The sequence below is a fragment of the Colletotrichum godetiae genome, assembly GCF_030913485.1.
Source record: "Colletotrichum godetiae strain CBS 193.32 chromosome Unknown BDP55scaffold_149, whole genome shotgun sequence".
In the NCBI taxonomy this organism is placed as follows: Eukaryota; Fungi; Ascomycota; class Sordariomycetes; order Glomerellales; family Glomerellaceae; genus Colletotrichum; species Colletotrichum godetiae.
The window spans coordinates 1-15,903 of record NW_026851397.1 but is presented as its reverse complement, the minus strand read 5'-3'; the positions used below and the strand labels follow the sequence as shown (position 1 = coordinate 15,903).

At 52.1% G+C, this 15,903-nt stretch overlaps 5 protein-coding genes across 5 annotated transcripts; 1 reads left to right on the top strand and 4 right to left on the bottom strand.

Annotated features, from left to right (window-relative positions):
* Positions 1-564: 564 nt before the first annotated feature.
* Positions 565-2,005, bottom strand: BDP55DRAFT_699448 (uncharacterized protein; the record flags this gene model as incomplete). Its single annotated transcript, XM_060577888.1, has 6 exons — positions 565-639; positions 742-915; positions 956-1,208; positions 1,267-1,417; positions 1,447-1,808; positions 1,878-2,005. 6 exons carry the CDS (start codon positions 2,003-2,005, stop codon positions 565-567), a joined length of 1,143 nt encoding a protein of 380 aa, XP_060421349.1.
* Positions 2,006-2,471: 466 nt separating this feature from the next.
* BDP55DRAFT_735583 (amino acid permease) lies at positions 2,472-6,460 on the bottom strand (the record flags this gene model as incomplete). The annotated part of the gene is made up of 4 exons (XM_060580334.1): positions 2,472-4,123; positions 4,172-5,180; positions 5,236-6,221; positions 6,286-6,460. The coding sequence occupies 4 exons, from the start codon at positions 6,458-6,460 to the stop codon at positions 2,472-2,474; spliced, it is 3,822 nt and encodes a 1,273-aa protein (XP_060421348.1).
* Positions 6,461-8,940: 2,480 nt separating this feature from the next.
* BDP55DRAFT_688614 (transmembrane amino acid transporter) lies at positions 8,941-11,958 on the top strand. The gene is made up of 3 exons (XM_060576653.1): positions 8,941-9,075; positions 9,206-11,401; positions 11,463-11,958. The coding sequence occupies exons 2-3, from the start codon at positions 9,296-9,298 to the stop codon at positions 11,637-11,639; spliced, it is 2,283 nt and encodes a 760-aa protein (XP_060421347.1). The 5' UTR covers positions 8,941-9,075; positions 9,206-9,295; the 3' UTR covers positions 11,640-11,958.
* Positions 11,959-13,157: 1,199 nt separating this feature from the next.
* On the bottom strand, positions 13,158-14,341 carry BDP55DRAFT_688605 (DNA-directed RNA polymerase; the record flags this gene model as incomplete). Its single annotated transcript, XM_060576652.1, has 5 exons — positions 14,189-14,341; positions 14,008-14,137; positions 13,533-13,591; positions 13,360-13,470; positions 13,158-13,304 (listed from the first exon to the last, which is right to left on the bottom strand). Coding segments are annotated over exons 2-5 (334 nt in total), but the record flags the coding sequence as incomplete, so codon positions are not given.
* Positions 14,342-14,417: 76 nt separating this feature from the next.
* BDP55DRAFT_740439 (transmembrane amino acid transporter protein-domain-containing protein) lies at positions 14,418-15,899 on the bottom strand (the record flags this gene model as incomplete). Its single annotated transcript, XM_060580418.1, has 2 exons — positions 14,418-14,911; positions 14,969-15,899. Coding segments are annotated over 2 exons (1,035 nt in total), but the record flags the coding sequence as incomplete, so codon positions are not given.
* Positions 15,900-15,903: the final 4 nt, after the last annotated feature.

The window sequence follows — 15,903 nt, the reverse complement described above, 5'->3', positions numbered from 1 at the left end:
CTGTTTTTTCCGGGGGAAGGGGGGCAGGTCCGAGAATACGACGATGGGACCAACCGTGCCACTCTTATTTAGTTTCGTCCTAAAAGGAACTCGAAATCTGGAAGCGAGCTGGGAAGGTGGTAATATCGCGTATGGGTCAGAGTCATCGCCTTGTAGTATCTGAGGTAAAGGGAATAGGGGAAAGGATACAATTGTTGTTCGCAGCCATTCGACTTCCAGTCTCCGTCATAATACTTGAGTTTTTGTACTTGGCCTTATCTGCATAGATCAGTCAGTGTTCATCTAGATTGTCAGTTCAAGGTCGTCGAGTTATATTATGTGCATGATAGGAACGCTATGAGGACACTTGAAGACACTACAATCTTGGCAACCAGAGCGGATAACAAATCATAAAAGGCTTTCTTTTTTGTTCCGAAAAAAAATAAGGGTGGGTATCGCGACTAAATATCGAGGTCGTACAATACTGTTACAGTGTCTCAACCCCCTGATAGGGATGGGTATATCATCCTCCTCAAAAACTCCCCAAACCCGAACCAAAAAAGTAAGTAACGATGAAGAGAAACTTCACACCTCCATAACCGTGATATTCATGACGTTGTTCTTGTAATCCTTGATGAAACTCTCGTAACGCGGATAAACCTCTCATCGTCGACCCGAAGACGGTCTTTTTGACCCTCATTCTCTTCCTTCTTTCCTCCTTTTCCTCTTCGTCTTCAACGAAATTTGCTCCTCTTTCTCCACGGCGTCGCCATCCTCCTCTTCCTCTACTCTAGTCTCGTCTCCTTCCTCGTCGCCGTCCGAATAGTCTTCCCAGAAATTGCCATCAAAGTAATAGTCCGCCCACTCGCCGTAGACTTCCGGCTCAGCCTGGTTGTTTGTTGCTGTTGCTGCTGCTGCTGCCCCAGCTGTTGTCCCCTTCGATCTCCCCTTCCGGCCGCGCCTCGGCAGCCAAGACTGGAATCTCGATATCGGGCCCCATGTTGAGAATGGTATCCTTGGACGAGCGCCATGAGTACTTCCTCGGCACCGGCTCCGGGCTTATGTTCATCTGGTTGAACAAGTGATCTGATGGCGGAGGCGTCATCGGTTCGGATGTCGCACGAAGGCGGGGGTCTGTAAACGGGGTTGCCGGCCGGTCTTTTACCGGTGTCAGGAGCGGAGGCGAGTACGAGCCGACGGACTCGTCTCCGACAACAGTGGAGACAGCGCTTCGGAGGATGAGCGGACAGTAACTCGCTGGGGGCATGGGGAGTCAATGTCCCTGACGACGAGAATAGAGACTCGATGCTGTCATCGGACCAGCGAGATGTGTTAGCCTTGGGCGTGTGAAAGCTTAATCGTGATTGACTGCGGGACAGAGTAGGCGGCGGAGAGAGGGGGGCACCGCCAAAGGCCATCGAAGGACCGCATGGGGGTTCTTCGTCGATGTCCCTGCGTCGCTAGTACTGGGGGTTCTGGTGTGGTATGACCGCCGTGATGCCATCGTCGACTTGGTCGAGCTTCTGCCCACTTCCACGACCTTTGCCGGACCAGAGGAATTGGTCCTTGCTAGACGAGCTTCTTCCAAGTGCACGCTCTCTACCCTTACACTCCGGAGGTACCTGCGGTCCTCCACATCCTGTTCCTCCGGATACGGCCACATCTTGAGGCCCGTCTTGACGCCTCCCCTCTTGTGTTCCTCTTGTCTCTGCAGTGACATGAGGAATTCCATGCATTGCTCGTCATTCGGAATGGCCCGTCTTGATATCGGCCGCTCTGGCCTGTCGGGCGTGTGTATAATTCGAAACGATGAGTCCTCGTCAAGAAGTCTCGGTGGTAGTGTTCTCGGTGATTTGGGCGATAAAGGGAACCGCGGCGATTTGGGTGATAGTGGAAACCTTGGCGACTTTGGGGATTTGGGCGACTTTGGTGATTTAGGAGATGTCATGAGGTTCTTGATCTTCAGACCTCTCAGGTACGGCGACAATTGCGTGGTCCAAGTCGATTTCCTACCATGATCGTTCATATTGACAGTTTGTGGGATTGTCCACGAGGAAGGCAATGCCGGCGGGGCCGGGTGTTTAAAGTCCATGGCTCCAACAGAGGCTTCAAGGAACAGCACTCCTCTTGACAGGCACCGAGGCAGGGGAGAAAAAAACCTGGATGGCGAGAGTTTAAGCTGCTTATGCACCGTCGAGGGAAACTCTTTGTAAAGGCTGCAGGCGAAAGCCCATCATGGTGGGCCGGTCGCTGGCAGACAAAGAATGCTTAGTTGAATAGCTTCTCATTTCAGCCAAAGTCACTGAGGAATGTGGCCGGCCCAAAAGAGGTTACCACCACATTCCTTTGTCCCGGGTGATCATCCCCGACATAAGCCGACACGCTGAGAAAAAAATAAACGCCAAAGTATGAATAAACCCCCGCGTGGTTTGACCTTATCATGGATGTTCTCCCTCGCAGGTTTTGAGACACTGCCCCACCATGAGTTCAGACTATAGCCCAACCGTGACAGTCATATTATTACTCAGGACCAACATGACGGGAGGGAGCTCGTGGCAGAGGACTTCAACGTCCGATAGATACTGCACGCTCGCAAGCTCATCCTGGCAAGTCCCCTCCGTGGGCACGGGCAACGTTGTGAACATGACGGCTGTCTCTTTGCTATTTTGCCGCATCAGCTCGTTGAGGATGACATGCTGCGCTCGTGATGGCAAATCGTTGAACGAGAACGAGATGCCTTGCGTCGAATAAGGCGAGCCGGGCCCGTCTGCGTCGGGTCTTGAGTCTAATCTGTAGCGTCCCACAAGCTCCGCCATGTTCATGTGGACGTCGCCTAGATCTGCAGTAGACGCGACCGAAGCTTTGCGTGATCTGCACGATGGTTCCGCAAACGTATTATTCGGCTCGAACTCTTCAGCCGCCGTCACCGTCATCTCGGGCACTGGCCGACTGGAGAACCGTCCTGCAGAGGATTGCCTTGAGAATGCGGGTTGTTCCGCCCGCGGCGTCTCTTCCTCAGTGGTGTCTGCAAACATGATTGTCGGACCAGACGCGCCTTCCACATCGGTTCTCGTCTCTGGCATTGGACGACTTGAGAACCGCACTGCTGATGATTGTCGAGAGAGCGTCGGTCTTGTTGCTGGGGTTGCTTTCCCAGATGCGCTTCCCGAGGTCGCATCATAAGTGTTGATGCCCGCCGACCGGAATCCACCCATGGAACGAGCAGAAATGTTTCGATCGAGCACAGGTCGTTCCAGCGGAGTAGGAGGCGCTGACACGTTTTCGACTCTTCCCACATGGCTTGGGCCCGCTTGCCCTTCAGAACGAGCTTGTGACACCATCGTGCCGTATGATGCTGCCGGTGCAGCGCTCTTGTTCGATTTGCTCCTTTTCTGTTTCGACGGGCTTGTGAGCAAGTCGTCGCTCTGGCTTCGTCCTCGCCCTCGCCCAAGTAGTAACGGCCGTCTAGGGGCATCTACTTCTGGCATCTCGTCCTCGCTGTAGTCGCTGCTGCCAGGTTCAAATTCTGAATCGGAATCAAGGCACGATGGCTGCTGTTCTTGATCACTCATCTCGCCGTCGGAGCCAGAGTCGTCTTCGAAGACCTCATCTCCCAAGTGAGACGTGTGAATTCCAACACTGACGCCAAGGCGAGACAGCTTCGAAACCGTCGGCTTCTTGGGCAGTTCCCCAAAGTGCACCAAACTTGGTCGCCGTCCACTCTCAATGTCGTCCAGTGATACATGCGGGTTAAACACGCCTGGCCGCCCTGCCGTTGACTCGATGATGTTCGCAAAAGACGTGAGCTCTTCGGTCGAGTTCAGGTTTGGCTCGCGGCCTCGAAACCTTTGGAGGTCGTCCCACCACTCTTCATCTTTGAGTATATCATGCACCATGATCTGAGACTCAAGGTCGTTGCTCTGGCCATTAATAATCAGCTCATACGTGTTGAGCTGTCCAGAAGCCAGCCAGAACACGATGACCTCGGCCTCGATCCTCAGCTTGTCTAGCAAAGCCTTGACCCGCGCCCTCTCTTCCTCTACTTCACTTTCATACTCCACAAAGACCATGACGCGGATGTTGTAGACCTTGTGCCATGTCGGCACGCTGTAGAGGATGTAGCCGAGTTGGAGAATCAAAGTATCTGCAAATGTTTTAGCAAGATTCTGACGAAGATATCAGTATTGCTCACATGTGTCGAAGTTGGTTGTCAAGACACTCTTCCCATCTGACAAAACTTCTGCCGACATCTGGATCGGCCAGAGATCGAGATGTTTCTTGATGTTGGCCTGGTCCTTGCGCGGCGTTTCCAAGTTTTCAAAGCCTTTGCCAATCGCAACGTTGAGTTTGTACCTCAGAGCGAGGTCCTCCAACATTGTCATGTAACTTGTGACGCTCATCAGGCCCTCTGTCTTCATCACATCGGTAGGCAGCATACCTTCCATCAGACGCGCTGATGTGTCGCCCCGTCTTCTGCGTGGTGGTCTCTCTTTGGCTTTAGCCTGAGGACGAGCATTCGAGTTCGACGAGCTTGGAGCTTTCGGAACTTGGAATGAAGGACGGGAATCTCTTAGCTCATCCATATTGTAGAATCCCATGACGGCAATGTTTGGCCGCATACCACCCAAGCCAGCTGACAGAATCAAGTTTCGGATACCCCAGGTAATGGTCGGGGACATTGTCAGCTGCACAAAAGCCTTGATGCGGGAGAACTCTGAGATGTACTTTGTCCACGCTGCCTGTTGAAGCCTTGCTTCGTGAACGCCGCTGCTGAAATCGTCCGTCACAATAACATGGCCGAGTATATAAAGACCCCCTTTCTTGACGGAGTTGCAGAATTGAATCAGCCGAGTTTGACTCCTAGGATTGTTGATGAGTAGAATGATTTGGGGCCTCCAGAACTTGATATGCTCGGGCCGTAGTCGCAGCAAGTACTTTCTCACTTGATGGTAGATGAGGTTTTGGGAGACATCACCCCATCGCTTCGGTGGACTGAGATAGTGAATCAGAGAAAAGAGGAAGATGAGCAAGCAGACCGCCGTAGCCGCGTAAGTCTGGTCAATGAAGAACATAGCTGCTGCAGACATGATGCTGCCAGCGAAAGCTGTCTCCCAACTGAAGAACTTGAACGCTGGCCGAAAGTTGGGTGCTGATCCTATCTTGAGTAGGAAACATGCTAGATTCATGACGAAAAAGGTCATCTACTATTTGTCAGCCCAAAATAGCTTCATCCAGATTGAGTAGGCAGGTGCTCACCTGGTAGCCCATGGAAATCAAAGTCGCAATCTGGTTCAGATTGGCAAACATGGCGATTTGGGCAAGTAAATACGTGAGGATGATGGCTTGGATTGGCTCATCTGCCCTCTTCGTCCCTTTCGAGAATGGCAGCAGACCAGGAAGCAGTTTGTCCCTCGCCAAGGCTTGCATGAGCTTTGCAGCGCCAATAAGTCCCATCACGGCGGAGAAGAAGGTGACGGCACACTCTCCTGCAAGGATCAAAGGCGGGGACAAGCTCGTTGCCGAGATAATGTTTGTGTTGTTGAGAAATGAAGCATGCGTTGTGGTGGAGGCCATGGAAAAGACTACAACCAGGTACGCAATGAACGTGGTCATCATCGCCCACAGAGTCCCTTTCGGGATGTCTTTGCTGGGATTAGCCAGATCTCCAGACATTGAAGCCCCTGCGAAGATTCCTGACGTGGCAGGAAACAGGATGGCAAAGACCTCTCGAAAAGTTTCAAAACCCTTGAAAGATTCGCTTTTCGTATGAGGAGCAAAATTGTCCACCAACGTTTCGATACTAAAGCCGGTGAAGCGTACACCAAGTCCATCGTCCCGAAAAGGAGACTTCAATGCGGAAGATATTGGAATGCTTATAATGGCGAGACTCAGTATGACAAGCAGCGCATTGCTAGCCTTGGCAAATATGCCGCTCCCGGCTAAGCACAATCCAGCACAGAGAAGCAAAGCCAAGGTCTGTAGCATATAGACAGTCCAGTAACCTTGGGGAAAAGATTCCCCGGCGTTCAGCTTTATGCAGTCAATGAGGCCAACAACGTTGAGAGCGGTGTTGAGAACTTGGGCGAGATAGAAGAGCATCCCGATGGAACCGCCAAACTCGGGGCCAAGAGACCTCGAGATTACGTAGTAGGCGCCTCCGCCCTTGACTTCGCCATTTGAAGCTATAGCAGACAGAGAGAGCGTTGTCAAGAAGTCTACAAGGTAAGCCGTAACGAGTAGTCCTGTGGGATTTGGTTAGTGTGGATTGAGATGGAGTGAGCGCATCTGTGTTAGTAGCTGACGAACCAAGCATGCCCAAAAGCCCAACCTGACCGAGAATCCAGCCAAAACGCAGAAACATGAGAATGCTGAAGATGTTGAGACAGACGGGGATGTAGACGCCCGAAACTGCGCCCAACTTGGCCTTGGTACTAGTCTGCTCCATGCTGGAGAGACTCGGTCGTCTGTCGTCGCCGCCCATGGTGAAGGTCGAAAAAGGGGGTTCGTCGTAATCAACAGGTCGACCCGGAACTCTTCCCGGAAATGGGGACGGGTGAATGCGCCACCTCCACGATCGTTTTCCTCGGGGCCGAACCACAATGAAGAGCCGACAAAGATTCGACGAACTTGAGTGAGGGAGATGGGATGGTCGTCGTCGTCGGTCAACAACAACCTAACGGTGTGGGAGCGCAGCGCATAGGTATATAAGTTAGAGTCCCCGCCCTTAATCGCACCAGTGTGCAATGTCGGACTGGGCTGGCTAATCAATCCCCCAGTGCGTCCAAGTGTAGTTGAACGATGGCTTGCGGCGCGGCGGCGGTGATCACGGCGACCAGTAAGAGGATGGCCTGGTTAGGACGGCGGGCCGCACAGGCATCCAACTGGCCCGGCGCATGTCTCGCGTCTTTCTCGTCGTCTCGTTTTCAGGGTTCACCGTTCTGCGAGCCAGGGATATCTGGGGCGATCCAATGCAAGCCTCTCCAATACCCCGCGTGCCGATTGGAAAGCCGCGATATGCTCCAGCCGGTCGCGCCGTGTTTGTTGGTGATCCACTCACACATCCAAGCACCAAAGTCTGGGAAATGCAGTGAGATGCAGAACAAGAGGCCGAAGTAGGAAGACGAAACGACGTCATCCAGCAGCGAGGGACAGATTGGAACCGGTCAGTCGCCAATGCGTGACAAGCGGTCACCGTGGTGGGACTGTGGGTTGTGCAGAGCGTTTTCTCGTGTCCAAGGATCTGTGAGGAGGGGTAGTAGTAGGGTATCCTGCAGAATCGAGATGCGATTTCTTTGGAATTCCGTCAGGTAGGGTAGGGAGTCTATCTGTAGCCTGCGGGTAGCACGTTGATGTTGTTGGTTGGGTACGTCGTCCGGTTTGCCCGATCCCCACGAGCCTCGAGTGAGCTTCCATGCCACAGATAAATACCTAGGTGTGTTAGGGCGATGGGCATAGCATCACAGGCCAACGAGAATAGCGTCAAGTGTCAAATGTCTGGCATCTGCCAGCCATCTGGCTCGACATTCCATCTGATGCTGGCGCGGCAGGGTTCGTCCTCCAAAATAGAAAACCAGAGACCAGTCCGTTGACTCAGGCGCATGACAGCGGCAAGCCGGAGATTTCAATGGGATGGGCCGGATTGGCCGCTGGTACCGCGAATGAGCAGTCACCAGTGTGGCTTTGCCGCTTATCAGCCAGCAACATGGGAGTGTCGAGTGTCTCTGCTTCATGACTCGATGATGGGTTTCAATGTCAGAGGTGAAGAGTACAGGCGCATGGGATGCGAAATCAGCGATGACTACACCCAGGGGCACACAGGTACCGCTACATGCGCGGGTTCACTCGAGGAGTCGAGTCCTGAGTTTTTAGGTGCTGCTGTTCACACTCGCAGGCAGTTCTGGCCACAAGGGAGGTGGAGAGCCGCTGAAGAGCACCCGCCGCGGGGCTCCAAATCACACGCAGCCCACGCCAGGATGAGCGCGCTAGCCCCCCACTCTCCCTCTCACCCGTCGGAGCAAGAGGGACAAGTGAGGCGGGAGGTGCATGCGGCCAATGAGGCCTCTTCGCTTACTGTGGCGGTCGAGCTGTGCCTTACCTAAGCTGGTAAGATCCGATGGGAACCTTGGTTTTTGGGTAGTGTGCGCTGGCAAGCAAGACGAAATACTCGGCTCATTTGTAGTAAAAATTGTGAGTCGTATCCATTTTGAAGTGTTTGAGAAGTCTTGAAAGGACCGGAGGATGGCCGATCATAGAGAGAAAGCCACATATCCCAGAGATTTTCGCTGTGCTGTTTTGTTGTGCTGAATCAGACATGCGACTGACGGACAATACGAACCGGTCCGACGGCCCAAAAGCACAGGTCCTGGCGTAGGTAGTAGGTACAGTGGCACAGTGGCATATGCGGTTCCTGGTCAAAGAGTTCAAGATATTACATAAGAAGAAGTTTAGAGACGAGCGCAAAAGTACAGGCAGTGAGACGAAGATATGAATTAGACAAGGAATATTGGTTGGAATGACCTAGACACCTTGTTGCTGTAGGAGACTTGAGATATCGCTGCGGCAATCTAAAGTAGATAGATACCCAAGATAATGCATCTTATCGTTGGTGGCTGGAGCTTGCAAGCTGTGACATGGAGCATAGCGTGTGATGATTCAAGAGTACCGTTACCAAGCACTGGAACCTGGGAGACCTGGCAAACCATGTCCGAGACAAGTCCTCACCTGGGGCAGCGTAGAGCGGCTAATACAGGCAGAACACTGCCTTGAGAGCGAAGCATGGTCAGCATGCCCGGCGGATGAAGCAAGGAACCCGAGAGAGCTTCTGGGCTGTCGGTTGTCATAGCCCGACGGGTTTCGGCAGCGCAGCCACAGCACACCTACCTCTCCCATGCCCTGCTACAGGCTGCCAGGTAGCGCTACCTACCCGACGCTATCTGTGTGAGCCACAGACTCTCCAGACCTGCCAGATTAGGTCACCCGACCCGCATGGAAGCGGCGTCCTTATCACGGGTTCCCAGTAGCAACAGCTTCGAACGCACATCCCCCCAAGCCGTGCGCTGCAATTGATCTCGTCAGCTGTCTTACAACTGAGTCCAGGTAAACTCTCCCCGGACTTGATTCGAACCTACATCTTCTCCATCATCTAGCTCTCGTTTTTCTCCCGGTTCCGTCTCATCTTCTCCTACCCATGACACTTTGCTAACTTTGTTGTCTGTTGTTGATCCAGTTCGGAATCTGCAACGCTGTGGTTGGAGGCTCCTCGATATACCGAAAATCGGCTTTCGACAGTCCCCGACCGGTTTCATTAGGCACCATCATGGCATCTCCTTCGAGAGATCCCCTCAGCATTCCTAGGGCCGACTCCCCGTCCCGACAATTCGGCTCTCTACCTCGAGCAGACGCCACCGCTCGACTGGCATCGCCCGTACCGTCGCAGCAATATGGCACTCCCCAGACCGGCCGCTTCGTCGGGAGCTCAAGTAGGCTAGGCGACGCCAGCGAGACCGCCAGCCTTGCTCCTCTTGCCGGAGCTGCTCCTTCAAGTGTTCAAGGTCCCGGCGTCTCGGCTCTGGCTGCCGCCTTGTCCAACTCTTTGGGAACATCTCCACCGAGACATGGCACACCACCGGTGCGTTCTGCCACTCCTCCGGCACGACCTCTCTCCCCGGCTGCTGCCGGCGCTCAGCTTTCGAGCACACCCATGACCAACTATGGATCTTTCGACTCTCGTTCGCGAAACGCCGGTGCGGGTGCCTACGAAGACCCCGAGATTGTCAAGAGGCATTTGGTCCAGCCTACCGACGCTGCTTCCGAAGAGTCTAGCATGCGTGATGGTGTGAAGGGTAAACAGACCGTGAACGCCGATGCCGAGACCGGACTGAACGAGGACGAGTTTTCGAGTTTGCAGCTGCAAGGCGGAGACGTGACTCGAGGCATTTACAAGTGGACCGAAGAGGCAGAAGCCCGCAACAAGATGCAGCGCAGCAAGAGTTTCAGCATTTCGCGTCCGGACCCCGAGACCGATATTCTTGACATCAACACGATCAAGGTTCCGGGAGGTTTCCGTCGCAACTACCTGCGCAGGGCGGCCAGAAGCCCCTCTACGGCCAGAGATGGTGGTGAGCGCGGCGAGGCTAGCGAAGCCTCTCAGCCTCGGCTGCTGACATCCAGCTTCCTCGAGTTCCTTTCTATCTATGGCCATTTTGCAGGTGAAGAGTTGGAGGAAGACGACGAGGCCTTACGACCCGGCGAATACTTCTCCTCGGGCGAAGACATGTACGAAAGCGACGACGATAGCGACGACGACAGAGAGCCGATGGAAGACAGCGCGCTGTTGACGCCATCGCGCCATAGAAGGAGACGCAAGCAGCGTGGTGGCAGTGGAAAGAACAGCCCTATGAGCGCGGCATTGCTTCTGCTCAAGTCATTCGTTGGCACTGGAGTTCTCTTCTTGCCTCGTGCTTATCTGAATGGTGGTATGGTCTTCAGCAACGCCGTCTTGCTTGGAGTTGCGGCGCTGAGCTACTACTGCTTCGTTCTCTTGGTTACGACTCGTCTCAAGGTCGACGGATCTTTTGGTGATCTTGGCGGCATTCTTTATGGCAAATGGATGAGGGCGACTATTCTCACATCTATCGTAATAAGTCAGATCGGATTTGTGGCGGCATACATGGTCTTTACGTCAGAAAACCTGCAGGCCGTTATTCTAGCAGTATCGGACTGCAAATCCAACATCGCTGTCAAGTGGTTGATCCTCTTGCAGGTGCTCGTCTTCCTGCCATTCTCCCTCTTGCGAGATATCGAGAAGCTGAGTTTCACTGCTCTTATCGCGGACGCCTTCATCCTGCTTGGCCTGGCCTACCTGCTTTACTACGACATCCTTACCTTGAGTACCAACGGCATTGCGGACATCATCCAGTTCAACCGCAACGATTGGACCTTGTTCATAGGCACAGCAATCTTTACGTTTGAAGGAATTGGCCTCATCATTCCTATTCAGGAGTCGATGAAGAACCCCAGCAAGTTCCCTCGTGTCATGTTGGCGGTCATGATCATCATCTCCGTCATCTTCATCGGCATGGGTGCAATCTCGTACGCTGCCTACGGATCCAAGACAGAGACTGTGGTGCTCCTCAACATGCCCCAAGACAACAAGGCGGTCAACAGTGTCCAGTTCCTTTACTCTATCGCCATTATGCTGTCAATTCCTTTGCAGCTTTTCCCCGCCATCAAGATTACCGAGAATGCGCTATTTACCAAGAGCGGAAAGTACAACCCCTACATCAAGTGGCAGAAGAACCTGTACCGCTTTTTCTTTGTCATTCTTTGCGCCGTCATCGCATGGGGTGGTGCGGATGATCTTGACAAGTTCGTTGCCCTTGTCGGTAACTTTGCCTGTATTCCGCTTGTCTATATCTACCCGGTGAGTATAGCCATGCACATGAGCCTACCAATGTGGGATACGACTGCTGACCTTCGAATAGCCCCTGCTTCACTACAAGGCCGTTGCGAGAAACAGACTCTGGAAGATTTCCGATATCATACTCTGCATCTTTGGCTTCGTTGCCATGGCTTATACCACAACCTTGACTGTTTATAGCTGGGCTGGTGGCTCTGATGAAGGCAAGCCTCCGGCATACTGCGACCGCAGGGGGAAGTAAGTTGGCACAAAGTGTCTCAGGGAAACGCATGCGACTGCATTTTAATTGTCATTCAGTGCTGTCTGGAAAGCGTTGGGTAATCATTGCATGGATTCCAGCGGGTTCTTCAAGGGTTTTGGACAGCATCGGTCGGTCGTCAATGAGCATGGGCTTGTACATAGACTGAAGAACAAGAGGCTCATCGCCACGTTTATAGTTCTGTATGTGTATACGTAGTAGCGGTTTGATCCAATCAATCTATTCTTCAGTTAATTCTGAAAAGTCCCTGAAAACATAAAGAACATGGAGCTGTAGATATCGCGTGTCTCAGCGATTTTGGATTCAACATGTGTAGGTGGAAAGGAAGATGTATGAAGGGAGCAGCAATATGCACTGCCACATTTGTGCATCTGTGGCGCAGCTCAAATTCTGGAGGACCCACAATGACTTCAGCCCGGGGAGGCATCCTCAATGAGAAGGAGCCTGAGCTTAACCACATCCCACTCACTCACCACGATCTCTCGTACCCCGGGTGAACTCTCAGATTTCACCATAGTACCAACACAAAGGCATGCATCAATCTCCCGTCATGATATCGCAATCGACTAACCAATTTTCAGTCTCACTTTGGTTTCCTAAATTCAATAATTTTTAACCACGCATTATCTTCGGCTTTGTCCTTCAAGTCTTACCACCGACTCTACCTTCCCGTTCACCATCACGAATCAACAAGATGAACGCGCCTGATCGGTAAGACGATCTGATTCCCCTTTGTTCTTGTGAGATTGGGGAAGATTCTAGGTCTGCCTAGCCAGAAGCCAGACTCGAGACGGCTTCACATTGTCATGATTCCCTTTGGGCTCCCCCTCAAGTTGCCCTCAAGGTGGCCGTGGTCTTCTTCTGGCTTCCTTGCCTGGCTTTACCAGAGGTGCCTTCGCAAGGCATGGAACTATTTTCACACCTCTATCCCATATCACAAGATTTTCCTTGCTGTTCCATACACGGTCTACCGTATCGCTGCTTTCCCAAGCATATCAAGATTCCAGAACCACCTCTCAGCATACACCTAAGCCACATCATGTCTCTCCAAATTGATACCGATCCTTCTCGGCGCGTTTCGTTGGAACCAAACAAAACTCGGTACACTGAAGCTAACTCGTTTCTAGTTTCGAGCTCTTCCTGCTCGGTGATGGCGAGAAGAAGATCGAGGAGAAGGTCTTCTCCGGTACGTTTTTCCCGCTCATTGACAATCTCCCAAGCCATTCGGCTGAGCTAAACGCTTCACAGGAATGTCCAACACCTCGGACTTCGTCATCAAGAAGGAGGACCACACCCTCGGCAACCTCTTGTCTGAGCACCTCAAGATGCATAAGCACGTCCTGATGGCGGGTTACAAGAGTAAGGCGCAATGCTCCTGAACCAGCGTCACACATATACTAAACTCTCATCACAGTCGGCATCCAAACGTCCCCGAGATGTTCATCCGAGTCCAGCAGACGGCTCGATCACCGCCAAGGAGGCCTTGGTAGAAGTCATTAAGAAGCTCGAACTCTCGAGTGAACTCGCGACTGAGGTGCGACAAGTCCTGCATGAGCTTCTTAATGACTTCTACCAAGGCCTCCTTGGCGGTGATCGAGCCGTCTGTCTGGACTCGGATGAACATCTCGGGGACGTTTGGATGCGCGACTGTGATGAGAGTTTAGTATATGTGTGACGCTGGTTCAGGAGCATTGCGCCTTACTCTTGTAACCCGCCATCAGGACGTGCTTATGCATCTTGAGGTGCTCAGACAAGAGGTTGCCGAGGGTGTGGTCCTCCTTCTTGATGACGAAGTCCGAGGTGTTGGACATTCCTGTGAAGCGTTTAGCTCAGCCGAATGGCTTGGGAGATTGTCAATGAGCGGGAAAAACGTACCGGAGAAGACCTTCTCCTCGATCTTCTTCTCGCCATCACCGAGCAGGAAGAGCTCGAAACTAGAAACGAGTTAGCTTCAGTGTACCGAGTTTTGTTTGGTTCCAACGAAACGCGCCGAGAAGGATCGGTATCAATTTGGAGAGACATGATGTGGCTTAGGTGTATGCTGAGAGGTGGTTCTGGAATCTTGATATGCTTGGGAAAGCAGCGATACGGTAGACCGTGTATGGAACAGCAAGGAAAATCTTGTGATATGGGATAGAGGTGTGAAAATAGTTCCATGCCTTGCGAAGGCACCTCTGGTAAAGCCAGGCAAGGAAGCCAGAAGAAGACCACGGCCACCTTGAGGGCAACTTGAGGGGGAGCCCAAAGGGAATCATGACAATGTGAAGCCGTCTCGAGTCTGGCTTCTGGCTAGGCAGACCTAGAATCTTCCCCAATCTCACAAGAACAAAGGGGAATCAGATCGTCTTACCGATCAGGCGCGTTCATCTTGTTGATTCGTGATGGTGAACGGGAAGGTAGAGTCGGTGGTAAGACTTGAAGGACAAAGCCGAAGATAATGCGTGGTTAAAAATTATTGAATTTAGGAAACCAAAGTGAGACTGAAAATTGGTTAGTCGATTGCGATATCATGACGGGAGATTGATGCATGCCTTTGTGTTGGTACTATGGTGAAATCTGAGAGTTCACCCGGGGTACGAGAGATCGTGGTGAGTGAGTGGGATGTGGTTAAGCTCAGGCTCCTTCTCATTGAGGATGCCTCCCCGGGCTGAAGTCATTGTGGGTCCTCCAGAATTTGAGCTGCGCCACAGATGCACAAATGTGGCAGTGCATATTGCTGCTCCCTTCATACATCTTCCTTTCCACCTACACATGTTGAATCCAAAATCGCTGAGACACGCGATATCTACAGCTCCATGTTCTTTATGTTTTCAGGGACTTTTCAGAATTAACTGAAGAATAGATTGATTGGATCAAACCGCTACTACGTATACACATACAGAACTATAAACGTGGCGATGAGCCTCTTGTTCTTCAGTCTATGTACAAGCCCATGCTCATTGACGACCGACCGATGCTGTCCAAAACCCTTGAAGAACCCGCTGGAATCCATGCAATGATTACCCAACGCTTTCCAGACAGCACTGAATGACAATTAAAATGCAGTCGCATGCGTTTCCCTGAGACACTTTGTGCCAACTTACTTCCCCCTGCGGTCGCAGTATGCCGGAGGCTTGCCTTCATCAGAGCCACCAGCCCAGCTATAAACAGTCAAGGTTGGGTATAAGCCATGGCAACGAAGCCAAAGATGCAGAGTATGATATCGGAAATCTTCCAGAGTCTGTTTCTCGCAACGGCCTTGTAGTGAAGCAGGGCTATTCGAAGGTCAGCAGTCGTATCCCACATTGGTAGGCTCATGTGCATGGCTATACTCACCGGGTAGATATAGACAAGCGGAATACAGGCAAAGTTACCGACAAGGGCAACGAACTTGTCAAGATCATCCGCACCACCCCATGCGATGACGGCGCAAAGAATGACAAAGAAAAAGCGGTACAGGTTCTTCTGCCACTTGATGTAGGGGTTGTACTTTCCGCTCTTGGTAAATAGCGCATTCTCGGTAATCTTGATGGCGGGGAAAAGCTGCAAAGGAATTGACAGCATAATGGCGATAGAGTAAAGGAACTGGACACTGTTGACCGCCTTGTTGTCTTGGGGCATGTTGAGGAGCACCACAGTCTCTGTCTTGGATCCGTAGGCAGCGTACGAGATTGCACCCATGCCGATGAAGATGACGGAGATGATGATCATGACCGCCAACATGACACGAGGGAACTTGCTGGGGTTCTTCATCGACTCCTGAATAGGAATGATGAGGCCAATTCCTTCAAACGTAAAGATTGCTGTGCCTATGAACAAGGTCCAATCGTTGCGGTTGAACTGGATGATGTCCGCAATGCCGTTGGTACTCAAGGTAAGGATGTCGTAGTAAAGCAGGTAGGCCAGGCCAAGCAGGATGAAGGCGTCCGCGATAAGAGCAGTGAAACTCAGCTTCTCGATATCTCGCAAGAGGGAGAATGGCAGGAAGACGAGCACCTGCAAGAGGATCAACCACTTGACAGCGATGTTGGATTTGCAGTCCGATACTGCTAGAATAACGGCCTGCAGGTTTTCTGACGTAAAGACCATGTATGCCGCCACAAATCCGATCTGACTTATTACGATAGATGTGAGAATAGTCGCCCTCATCCATTTGCCATAAAGAATGCCGCCAAGATCACCAAAAGATCCGTCGACCTTGAGACGAGTCGTAACCAAGAGAACGAAGCAGTAGTAGCTCAGCGCCGCAACTCCAAGCAAGACGGCG

Excerpts from the sequence above, each read along its gene's own strand:
- BDP55DRAFT_688614 (XM_060576653.1), top strand. The coding sequence starts at position 9,296 with ATGGCATCTCCTTCGAGAGATCCCCTCAGCATTCCTAGGGCCGACTCC. Across the intron at positions 11,402-11,462 it reads CGCTTGTCTATATCTACCCG|CCCCTGCTTCACTACAAGGC; the intron begins GTGAGTATAGCC and ends ACCTTCGAATAG.